A 12,943-nucleotide genomic window follows, 5' to 3' on the forward strand; every position below is an offset into this window, starting at 1 on the left:
TACCCTTCAATAGGGATGTTACTTGCTTTGTTTTACAGTGTGGATGGACGTGAAGAAGGCAAAGAGTTGGATTTCAGTGCTTTGCTCCGAAAGAGGTTAGTGAAACTCATTTGCAGACCTGCAGCCTGCATAAAACAATGGAGTAGACATACTATTGGATAGTCTGAGTTCTACTGGGTAATGTTTTTAAAGCATTCCTATACCTGTATTTCCATGAGGATATGCAGGTATCTCATGGTTATCAGCTATGACAACTCCAGTGATCTGTGACAATAAAACTAGAGCCTGGAAATCACCATTACTTATGTCCATGAAGCTACCAAGTCAAACGTTACATTGCTTACATACGAGATGCAGAGGACAATGCCTACATACACAAAACTGGCCAACATAACTTGAGAATGAATAGTAGAAGTGCCTGGTTGAAACTGGGGCTGGCATTCTCCAAATTCTAGCTTCATGCTGTGAATAGGTTGCCACAGAAGCCTGTTCAGAAGCTGTGAGTTCCCTACATCATGGCTTCCTCATGAGGAAGATGATTGAACCATTCACTAATGAGGCTATACTATATCTCCAAAACAAGACATGATAGGGCAAAGCGGATGCCATTTTTGGAATCAGCACCCCAAATTCATATCAAACCACCATAAAGTTTGGGAAAAACTTTTCTGACTCTAAATTTTGTAGGCCTGTGTAATGGATTCAGTTCCTCAGCAAAAACTCAGTTTTCAGTCTACGAGGAACAGAATGATCTACTGAGATAGAATAGATGCTAACAACTTCATCTAAGACTACCTAGAGAGTTTTTGGTTGACTCAAAATTTGAACCAGTGATTTTTTGCTTATACACTTAGGCTGCAATCCTACACAGTTACTTTGGAGTAAGTCTCACTGAAATCAGTGGGGCTTATTTCTGAGTGGACATGCGTAGGATTGCACTGAGATGTAACAGCTCTCAAGGAGGTAATCTACTTGTAACAAATAATTATCAACTTCCATTCAGATACAAATATATCTCACTTTTTTCTTTTCTTTGTCGTCTCTTCTGTTTCTCTGCCTTTTGTTTGTGCCGTATAACCTGCCTGTCTGTGCTTTGCTCTGCTCTTGCATCTCCCACTGGAAACCCTTCTTGGAATTCTGATGTCTGGAACAGAGAGTAAGATTTACTTTTAAATTTCTGAATAAAGTGCAGGGAACGTGTGATGTAAAAAGGGCTACAGGATTTGTACAACCCCCCATTTTCAAATTCTTCACGCACCATGATTTTTCCACCCAAACGTTCCATACAAATGAATTATGAGCAGATTGTTTAGTTCATTTGATTCCCTACATGTTCTATTAATCACTCTGAAGGCAATTTTTATATTACCACAAGAGCTCCCTGCTATAGAAATGCCGTTCTCCAAACTGCCATTCTCCAATCCAGAACATTGCTTTGTCTTGGTGGTTTAAATGGTTTATAGTTCACAGTTTACATCAGTAGGCCAGATGCTGACACAAGAATGTTCCCTATATTATAGTCTCTAAGGTTCTGTTCGATGAATTCTCCTCCAGTTGTGGAGGCAGTTTCATTGTCTTTCAAGGGAAACTTATTATAGAGGTCATGGTAGATTTCACTGTTGCCACATCGCCATCCTGTGAGCCCAATCCTGGGCTTCAAAGCACCAGCTTACCGCTGGCACGCACTGTCGCAAACGTGCCGGCATTAGTCTCTGAGCTTGTGCAGACTTCCCCTTTCTTATCACTGAGGCACCACAGCCAGACTCCTTGCACCTAGATTGAGGTTGCAGTCTATCAAGGCTGCCTGCAGACGTGGTCTCCAGTCAGATTCTAGCTTCAGCATAGATTTAAGCCTGGTTCCGACCTTTTTGTTATGCCTCCTCCTTAGCTATGGTTTGGAAGCCTGTGGGTGGGCCTAATGGTCAGGGTATGGGGCTGTTTTACATTTTCCACCATAACTCAAGTATTGCTGCCTATAGTGCATATAGGGCACTATAGTGTATAATGAGCAGCATCCTGGCTAGTGCTTCCACTGTCTGGTGGAAGACTAGTCAGGATGCTACTCTATGGATTTACTTCCTGTCATTGTCATGGTGGCTCAGTTTCTATTCTGAATATACCTCCATATTTTTGGAGGTTATCTGCTAAGCTATGAATATGCTTAATAGTGCCTTCAGTCTTCAATCTATCAATTCAGTAGTGCCTTCAACAGAATTAGGCTATCAATTCAAAAGGGAATTGTTTCAAAACTTGGGAAAACTCCACAGAATGTCCGTATTTTCTTAGGTTGTTGGTTGTGTTCCCCAACTAAACAATTTAATGACTGTGTGCAGCCTGTTTCTATGCATGTTTATTCAGGAGTAAGTCCCATTGAGTGAAATTGGGCTTACTCCCACTTAAGAGTGTTTCTTTGGTTCCTTTATGTCTGGTTCCTTTTGGTTGTCACAATCTAGTTTGTTTTAATGTAAATTAAGGTGGCATAGTACTACTGCTTGTTCCTGGACTTATGTCTCATAATTCATGAAGAATTATGATATTCCTTAGGGAATGGAAATGTTCTCCTTTCGAAATCTAAGCAGACAGGGGAATTTGGGTAAAAAATTCCCCAAAGCAACATAAATGTAGAATAGATTCTTGTCGTCCTCTGCTTTTCTCCTTCATCAGACAGAGAATCTTCCTGGAAAACATGCTGGAGAGGAGAAAACCACATTTAATGTCCTGGATCTATATTTTCTGGCATGACAATGTAATCAAATGACATTGATGCACAGGTGTCACAGGCCAGGAGAAAGGGAACAGTTGTCACTATACATGGGATGGTGGAGGGAGACCTTGAAGGAGGTAACAGCTGACAGGTTCAAATCAATCCAAGGTAATAGGATAGGAAAAGCAATAATTGGGATGCATGCAATTATTTTTAACTCTCCTGCACGTGTTTAGAACAGACTGACAGCATACTTTGTTTGCAACCAGTTCAGTCTGTCACACCTTAATGCCTCCGAGTTCATAGTGAAACTATGACAAGATTTCTGACAGTAGGGAGAGCACCTCATGGGTGACTTGCTGGAGCCAAAGAGGCAGTGCAAGAAATCATATATTTGGGTGTGAAAGAATTCCAGCTCATGGGATGGTGCAGCTCCTGCTTGTGACTCACAATGAAACTCTCCTATAGTTCGACATATGCAAATGAGGCATAGATTATGCAGGAGGCTGCAAAGGTTTCATCTGTCTTGGAGCAGATTTGATATGCAGTTGCCCCTTGACCTGTGCTAATTCAGCTACAAAAGCTTGGCAAATAAAAAACAGAACAGAGAAAAACAATGTAAATAGTGCAGGTGATTCCGCCTACCATTCCATTTACTAAATAAATGCCCTGCTGTTCCCTCAGTCTAAAACTCAGTTCCTACTGCCATTTGTAATTTTTAAAGAGACAGTATGTATTTCTCAGATGTAAGAAATTTTTGAGGTAATTTTGAGTGTATGTAATTTTGGCTTTATGTTCTGATCTTGGAACATAACTTTTGCGTGAGGGCCAACTGTACAACCCATATGTTTCTACAACTTATTAGACAATTAGGAATCAAAGTACATGTGACTTTGAACACTTCATATGGCCTTTTGTGTTTGTTTTTTGTTGCTAAATAGCAGCAGTGGGATGTTCCTATGGATTAGGATTTCTGGTATATTGGTATATTTCTGGTATATTGTCATGGTGTTTTCTCCGGTCTTGACTGTGGGTAGAACCAATTCAAGCTAGCTTTAGTCATTCCACTGACCTGATGTAGAAACCCTATATGAATCCATGGAGTCAACATGTTAGGTTGCATCCCTGGCTGGTGGAAAGGGTATTAAGGATATAACTTAGGGCACAGTCCTATCCAACTTTCCATCACTGATGCATCTGTGCCAGTGGGGCATGCGAACGAACAATGTTTATTCCCTTACCTCAGGGCTGCATTGCAGTGCATTGAAGCTAGAAAGTTGGATAGGATTGGACCGTAAAGCAATTCGCATCTTGCTCAAAAGAAAGAACACTTTCTAGAAGCATCTAGAAAGATGCTTGGTTTTAAGAGCAGGCACAACAAAGTAAATGGTCCATGTTTCCATTAATGAGACTAACTTCTTGCAAAACAGTAGCAACATATTATCCAGTTTAGTATAAACTACAAAACTATGTACAGTGTAAGGCTACATGATATTGGATTAGGGCCCAGTCCTGTCCAATTTTCCAGGACTGGTGCAGCTGTACCAATGGGAGTGCACTGCATCTTGGGGTGGGGGGACAGTCACGTAGGTCTCCTCAATGTATGGGTACACTTGTACCCTTACCTTGGGGCTGCATTGCAGCTGCACCAGAGCTGGAAAGTTGGATAAGGATTGGGCCCTTAGTTAGTAGAGTTGATTCAAAAAAGTGAAATGTAAATCAAATATCCGGGTTCTTCCTAAGGAGAAACATCTGGTAATCTTCAAGGGAAGCCAAACAAATGTCCATGAGTCAAGTGAAATCTCTTAGCAAGGTCCTGCCATCCCTAGGTTGTAGAAGTCATGCAGTGATTTTAAAAGTGGACAGTGTTCCATTCCAATTTTATTTTAGCCCAGTGAATGCTTAGCTTCCCTGTTGAGAAGGGCAGGCTTCTTTAAATAATGGCTGATAACACTAACGCATATTACCCTCTTTCTTGCTTATGGCAATGCTGCATGCTCTTCCAAATGCTCCCTTGCATCGTTCTCAAGTCCAGCAGCTTCTTGCGCTCAGTAAATCGGTAAGCTTTTCTGCCCCTCTCCTCTGCTAACTGTGAGTAAATAAGTTTGCAAAAGAATGTATGCAGATTCACCTGCCTAGAAAGCTGAAATAATTAGCTAGCTATCATGACTGGCTTGGCAGCTAGAGGGTCCCAAGCTGATATTGTCTTGTCTCCTAGAATCTGCTGGCCTAATCTTTCAAGCTCGTAATTTTCCCAATTCAGTTAAGAACATAACATAAGAACATAAGAACAGCCCCACTGGATCAGGCCATAGGCCCATCTAGTCCAGCTTCCTGTATCTCACAGCGGCCCACCAAATGCCCCAGGGAGCACACCAGATAACAAGAGACCTCATCCTGGTGCTCTCCCCTACATCTGGCATTCTGACTTAACCCATTCCTAAAATCAGGAGGTTGCGCATACACATCATGGCTTGTACCCCATAATGGATTTTTCCTCCAGAAACTCGTCCAATCCCCTTTTAAAGGCGTCTAGGCTAGACGCCAGCACCACATCCTGTGGCAAGGAGTTCCACAGACCGACCACGCGCTGAGTAAAGAAATATTTTCTTTTGTCTGTCCTAACCCGCCCAACACTCAATTTTAGTGGATGTCCCCTGGTTCTGGTATTATGTGAGAGTGTAAAGAGCATCTCCCTATCTACTCTGTCCATCCCCTGCATAATTTTGTATGTCTCAATCATGTCCCCTCTCAAGCGTCTCTTTTCTAGGCTGAAGAGGCCCAAACGCCGTAGCCTTTCCTCATAAGGAAGGTGCCCCAGCCCCGTAATCATCTTAGTCGCTCTCTTTTGCACCTTTTCCATTTCCACTATGTCTTTTTTGAGATGCGGCGACCAGAACTGGACACAATACTCCAGGTGTGGCCTTACCATAGATTTGTACAACGGCATTATAATACTAACCGTTTTGTTCTCAATACCCTTCCTAATGATCCCAAGCATAGAATTGGCCTTCTTCACTGCCGCCGCACATTGGGTCGACACTTTCATCGACCTGTCCACCACCACCCCAAGATCTCTCTCCTGATCTGTCACAGACAGCTCAGAACCCATCAGCCTATATCTAAAGTTTTGATTTTTTGCCCCAATGTGCATGACTTTACACTTACTGACATTGAAGCGCATCTGCCATTTTGCTGCCCATTCTGCCAGTCTGGAGAGATCCTTCTGGAGCTCCTCACAATCACTTCTGGTCTTTACCACTCGGAAAAGTTTGGTGTCATCTGCAAACTTAGCCACTTCACTGCTCAACCCTGTCTCCAGGTCATTTATGAAGAGGTTGAAAAGCACCGGTCCCAGGACAGATCCTTGGGGCACACCGCTTTTCACCTCTCTCCATTGTGAAAATTGCCCATTGACACCCACTCTCTGCTTCCTGGCCTCCAACCAGTTCTCAATCCAGGAGAGGACCTGTCCTCTAATTCCCTGACTGTGGAGTTTTTTCAGTAACCTTTGGTGAGGGACCGTGTCAAACGCCTTCTGAAAGTCCAGATATATAATGTCCACGGGTTCTCCCGCATCCACATGCCTGTTGACCTTTTCAAAGAATTCTATAAGGTTTGTGAGGCAAGACTTACCCTTACAGAAGCCATGCTGATTCTCCCTCAGCAAGGCCTGTTCGTCTATGTGTTTTGAGATCCTATCTTTGATGAGGCATTCCACCATCTTACCCGGTATAGATGTTAGGCTGACCGGCCTATAGTTTCCCGGGTCCCCCCTCTTTCCCTTTTTAAAAATAGGACCTAAAAATAGTTTTAGGACCAGCTACCATTTCCCTACAGGAGTTGCATCAGGGGTCATCTAGGTGGGCCACTAGCCAAGGATTCATCAGAGGGTCCACCAGTGCTTATAACCAGTAAAATAGTAAAGTCCAGTGTTTCATCTGGGGGGCAGTGAAGGATACTATGGGGTCCCAGTGCGGGGCTTTTCCCTAGGGTCCCCAGCAACCTGGCATGACCTTCATATAAGCATAAGATAATCATTTAGGCTTGAGCTAATTTCTAATCAACATTTGTTGGTTGAGAGAGGTTTCCACCTTTGGGAGCCCACACCAATGGATCCACAAAACCACAAAGAAAGACCACCTGCTCCCTAAGAACATGGCTTTCATTACATCTGTTGCAAAGTAGAGAGAGGGTGATTTTGTTGTTAGAAAACTGATCTGAGAATCTTAAGGGTCCTGCTGGCACATTATTCTCATTTAACCTTTATCAAGACACTGAATTGTTTTATGTCTTAAGTGCCCCACCACGACCAAGGCAACTAAACAAATTGCAGTATTAAAATATGTAGAAAACCATGCTGCAGAAGCACAACCTCACCACCCAGTTGTTTGAAGCCCCAGTATGTTAACACTGTGTTCCCATCTGGCAGAAGTGAGACTAAAACAGAATTGCAGCCAGAGGTTGATGTCTGGGAAATCCTTCGGAATGCTCCCCAGTCAGAATATGAGAAAATTGCTTTCCAGTATGGCATCACTGACCTGCGAGGGATGTTGAAACGCCTTAAGCGCATGAAGAAGGAGGAAAAGAAAAGCACATGTAAGAGAACAAAATTCTTTTTCCCCATGCAGTTAGGCTGCAATCCTATGCACTCCTCCCTGTGATTAACCCCCATTGAGCTCAATGGGATTTTACAATAGATGTGTATTGGATTGTGCTATTAGCCTCATTTGCAAAAACTACAATGTGCAAAAAGTCTCTCAGACTCGTCAATGCAAAAAAACTGTTTATGGAAGACCATTTTGTGTCACTTTACTCCTCCTTTTAAGGACAGAGGACAGAATACCAGTTGCTAAGGAATGACTATATCTTACTTTAAGGGCCCAATCCTATACTAGGGCAGCACTGGCAGCCAGCACACTGCCCCAGCAACTGCTGTTGTGTGAGTCCCAAAAGGCATGTCGCTGGCAGTCGTAAGCCCGCTGCAAAGGTGAAGAGGCCAGCACCAGTCAGTCATCAGAGTGCCAGCTGGTAAGTTGCCCCACCAGGTGGCGGGGAGGCATTCTGGGGCAGGCGAAGGTAGAGGAAGGGCAAAACTGTGTGGATGGAGGGCAAACGGAGAGGAGGACCAGGCCGGGGGGGGCAGAGATGGTAGCAGAGTCTGCCACCAAATCATGTGCCCCTTCCCATGCCTGGAAGCCCAAAACACAACTCTTCTGTTCTGCGCCTGCTAATTAGCAAGCTCAGATTCGAGGAGACCCATTGTCAACTGCTGAGCTCAACATGGGGAAAGGGAACATTTGTAAGAAACACATTGTTTCAAAAACGGAACATTTGTTCCTTTACCTTGAGGAAACTCTGGCAACTGCCCCGGCCCCACAGGATACAGCAGTGACCATTATAGCACCTCTGTACTGCTGGGTGCTGCTAGGGCATAGGACTAGGCTGTGAGCATTGATTGATTGATTGATTGATATATATCCTGTCTTTCTTTTTAAATGTTTGTTAGCCATTAGATCGAGAAGTTCCATGAATTTTCTGCCTCCACCACAGTGCCAGTCTGGATTATCACCTGCACAAAGCTGTTTTCAAAGAAAAAACAAACTTTCCATTGGTGCCAGTGGCACACTTTTTTTTTCTGTGGATGGTATGCACAGGGGCCCAGTCCAGATCAAAACCACAGTGGAGCTAAAGCCTCCATCCCCAAAACCACACAGAGGTCTGATCTGGTGGGCATTTAACCTTTGCAAAGTATGTGCTTAAAGTACAGTGGTATAGTTTGACTCTTAGAGTAGGAAAATGAAAGTGAGAGGGGTACCAGGAAAAGAGAAAGACAAGAAACTTAGAGATGAAAAGCAGTATATAAATACTGTTAATAATAGTAATTATAATAATAATAGCAGAAGCTTTTGAAAAATCAAATGGCAGAATGCAACATAAATGAACTCGATGGAGAAAGAGGGAGATAAACAGTTCTGGCATCTATACACTAAAGGTCTCCCATTGTTTCAAAACAAGTTGATTTTACCAGCTTTGAAGATTAGTAAGTAAATTCCTACTAAAGCTCAAAATAGGATAAAATGTTGGGAAGTGGATTTTTGAATTTGGCCCAAATTAGGTCATGCATCAGCTAAGCAGAGACTGTTGTGTGCTAAAGTGCCTTGTAGACAAATTCGTAAAATGGAGGAAAAGGACACAGTGTCTCCATTTCATTTTCTCCCATCCACAACTATAGTGCAAATCTGGTCTGAATTGTGACATGGATGTTGCATCACATTATAGAATTAAATGAATTTTCACTGCTTTGCAGAGGTATTATTAATGAATTCCCGCAGTGAATTGTCACTGTGTTTATCTTGCATAATTTTAAGCTTGCTACAAGTTCAGCCTTGTTTCATTTCCTCTTGCAAATTCCCACTGCTGTTTTCAAAAAACAATAATTTCTATACCCATGCACACATGTGTGTGAGAGCATGCGCACGCCCGCCCATTAAGAATTTCAATTCATGCATTGACAAGATGATTGTAGTCACCAAATGCTTATGCTGATAAATGTGTTAGACTTCCAAGTTGCTGCAGGACTCTTTCTTATTAGTAGCTAGCCAGTAGAAAGCTAGCAATATTTGAAAGACACAAATTTTGATTTATGTAAACTCTTTCCTCCCTTTCAGCTTTCCTCAAGAGACTGGATCCTGCCTACCAGACTGACAAAGGACAGAAGATCAAGTTAGTGGTGGAACTTGCTAATCCTGATGACGAAGTGAAATGGTTAAAGAACGGGCAAGAGATTCAAGTGAGCGGCAGGTAACAGAGAAATATACTAAGAAATGCACGTGGGACAGTGTGGAACAAATGAAAATCAGGAGGGAGGAAAGAAAACAAAAGATATATATCAGAAGGAAAATGAGAAAGAGGGTTCTTGTTGGTTATAGTGAGAGGAATGCTTATTCATTATGTAAGATTGAACGACCCACCTTTTTCACTTGTCTAATTTTCTCCTCTTTCTGTCCAATTTCTCCTCTTGGGACTGAACACTGCCAATGGTCTGTTAATTAGCAAGTAAGTTCCCATTTTATGAGTTCCTGTTTGTGATCTATTTATCTTTTTCTATAATGACTATAGACTATAGTCATATAATGACTATATGACTATAGTCATATAATAATATAATAACTAGACTATAGTTATATAATGACAAAGGTCATTATATAACAAACCAATTCTTCCATTTTCACTGGTGTTTCCTGTCCATCATATTTTTTTTTCCTGATTAACAATGTCAAGTAATAATGTTCTTCAGGGGTGGGGTGTTGTCATTCTGGTTCCAGTCATTATTTCTCCTCCTTATGGATACCCTCTAGAACAATGAAGCAGTAGGATTTTGAAGTACACTGAATCCCTGACTTATGGACATCCAACATATAGGAGGCCACATCAACGCTTTCACAGTTTGTTCTGGTTTTTTCACATCTCTTTCAGCTTCTAGACCAGGGGTTTCCAAATCCTGGCCCGGGTCCAGATGTGGCCCACGGCGAATCTCCATCTGGCCCGCAGCCAGCCTTTGACCGCCTGGGAACTTCTGGCCTAGTTGACCAAACACAACTGGAGTTGTGCTTATGGGGTGGGGAAATGGGGGTCCATTTAAGTGTGTGCTTTGGGCTGTGTTTGTGTTTGGAGAAATCTTGGACATTTGAACCCATTCATTCATTTATTCACTCATCTAAGTTCCATCTCTAATGTATTTATTTAAATTTTATATTTAATTTTTTTCTGGCCCTCAACACTGTGCCAGATATTTGATGTGGCCCTTCGGCCAAAAAGTCAAGAGACCCCTGTTCTAGACAAACCTCTGGAATAGAACCAGGGCATAACTTGAGGATGGGCAGCCCAATCCTAAAGGCGGCAGCGCTGCCATGTGCAGCGGCACCACAGCGGCTACCACTGCATCCTGTGGCACCTCAGCAGCTGCAGGAGGTCTCCTCAGGGTAAGGGAACTTGCATCCCCCTGGGGAAAGCCCCAACCTCTGCAAGGGGGCTTCTCAAGTCTGTGTAGACTATTTTGACAGCTCAGACTTGAGAGATTCCATGTCAGTCCAGAAGGCCCAACAAGGAGTTCATCATCTGGTGGAGCAGAGCTCTGCCGGCTCCACCCCCCCTCCTACTGCCTCCCCCCTGCCCTCACTGCTGCCCGGAGCTCTTATATAGCTCCAGGGAGTGTCCGTCAGGCTCTGGGCTCAGCACTGACTGGCGCTGGGCCAGCACTGACTCGGCGCAGGGTTCTAGGGTGTACCTTACGGTACATTTGCAACACCCAGCACTGCCACTAGAGGTCAGCACCAGCATTGGCCCAACTGAGAATTGGACACACTGGAGAATTAGTGTAGTGTGATTCACCAGCTGGCCCACTGGCCTTTAGGGAGTATTTTGCCACCTCTCAGCATGGACTGAATCATGGTGAATACCTCTTAAGCAGCATCTAAGGAAATAAGTGTCTTAACCTTCACAAATGCTGATTGGTCAATAACATTTCTTCACCTGGTAATTTCCTTGATATGGACCAGGGAGGTGATGAGGGCAGGGAGTGAGTAGATGGTCTGCAAAGGGGGTAGCTTCCATGTCAGTGGCACCTGCTGAATTCTATTTCCCTTCCCATACCTGATCAGTCTTCATGGGTCAAAGAGGACTTGTGCCAGGGATATTGCAGGTGAAGATCTGAGTTGGCAGAGCCATCAGGGGCTTACCTTGGGGGGAAGGGAACAAATGTTCCCTTTCTCCAGAGGCCTCTCAAGGTGGAAACACCTCAGTAGGATTTCACAGATGCTGCATTGGTGATGCTGCATCGCCGTGTGGGGAGTTAGGTAGGATTGGGCTGTAAATTTCATGGTTTGAACTGAAGTTTCAGAGTAGGGCTTGGGGGGGAGCAGAGTAAACAGCTAAGAGCACAATTCTAAATGCGCCTTATGCCGGCCCAAGTCCCTTGGGCCAGCATAGGAAGGTCGCAAAGCACGTTTGCGCCTCTGTGGCTAGGAGCCGCGTCAGCACATTCAGATGCACCGACGCGCAGAGGCAGGCAGAAGCCTCCGTGCTGCTGCTTGTGTCAGCATATTTGCGCTGACGCAAGTGGCAAAGGTAGGTGTGGGGAGGGGGCGGGAGGGGGGCGTTTCTCGGCAGGGAAGGGCGGGTGATGGGCAGCCCTGGGGGTGGGTGCGCAGGAAGCCAGGGGCAAGGCTGGGACCCGGCGGTTATGCTGGATCCCAACCTCCGTCCCCGGAGAGAACGGAGCAGCTTCCAGCCGCTCCACTCTCCTTGGACTTGCGCCACCTCCAGAGTTGGTGCAGGTCCAAGGAGACCCATAGGGGCACACAGCCCTTACCCAGGGGTAAGGGGAAGAGCTTCCCCTTGCCCATGACTGAGCCGCTGCACCCAGTGAACCTGCGTTGGATGCAGCGCAAGCCTCCTGGCTTGCCTGCTCCAACGCAGGTTTGGATTGTGCCCTAAGTCTCCAAGCCCTTGTTCTTCCCCGGACCAGCCAGCCACATGCCATGCTTTGCCTCCAGCAGACACCACCAGGTTCTACCCCTGATCTGCCAGCATCACCCTTAGCTCCTAGTTGTCTACCCCCTGCACCCCAAGATCTGAACTCAGGAGAGCTGCCAACTCTAGTCGAGGGTGATCTCTGCCTAGATATCAACTCTGTGTTAATGGATGGATTCTATGTGCATTTCACCAGATACATTTTTGAAGCCCTTGGAAATAAGAGAATTTTGACTATCAACCACTGCTCCCTGTCTGATGATGCAGCTTATCAGTGTGTAGTTGGTGAGGAGAAGAGTTTCACAGAACTGTTTGTAAGAGGTGAGTGTAATTATCTCTGATGAAGTGAGATGTGAGAAACCCAGTATTGGACATTGGAGGAACGTAGTGGTATCAGGGCCATTCCCATTCCTTCTCCACTCTCACCCATTACCTCTTAATTTGAATGAAATTCTTTCCTTCATTCCACCCTTCCTATCCCTTTGAGACAATATGATTTGTGTCAGGAAAACAAAAAGCTTAGACCGTGTATTTTTAAATTACAAAGGTCACAGAAACGCGGTGTGCCAATTCCTGATTTATAGTGACAAAGCACTCCCTCTGTAGTTTCCTGCATACACAATTCATTAGGTAAACTGGCATCTAAATGCCAGAATTCCTGTGAAATGACATCTGACAAGAGCTCAGGAAGTGCAAGTATCTGTT

At 44.4% G+C, this 12,943-nt stretch overlaps 1 protein-coding gene across 1 annotated transcript in view; it reads left to right on the plus strand.

The window, feature by feature from the left end:
• MYBPC3 (myosin binding protein C3) overlaps positions 1-12,943 on the plus strand; it is a 74,709-nt gene that overhangs the window by 24,926 nt on the left and 36,840 nt on the right. The window contains exons 9-15 of the mRNA XM_066633573.1: positions 39-95; positions 800-802; positions 4,740-4,763; positions 7,137-7,303; positions 9,376-9,508; positions 9,761-9,763; positions 12,435-12,559. Of these exons, the coding sequence (XP_066489670.1) occupies positions 39-95; positions 800-802; positions 4,740-4,763; positions 7,137-7,303; positions 9,376-9,508; positions 9,761-9,763; positions 12,435-12,559 (512 nt within the window). The remainder of the gene's footprint in view (positions 1-38; positions 96-799; positions 803-4,739; positions 4,764-7,136; positions 7,304-9,375; positions 9,509-9,760; positions 9,764-12,434; positions 12,560-12,943) is intronic.

The sequence above is a fragment of the Tiliqua scincoides genome, chromosome 1 (genome assembly GCF_035046505.1).
Source record: "Tiliqua scincoides isolate rTilSci1 chromosome 1, rTilSci1.hap2, whole genome shotgun sequence".
Lineage (NCBI taxonomy): Eukaryota > Metazoa > Chordata > Lepidosauria > Squamata > Scincidae > Tiliqua > Tiliqua scincoides.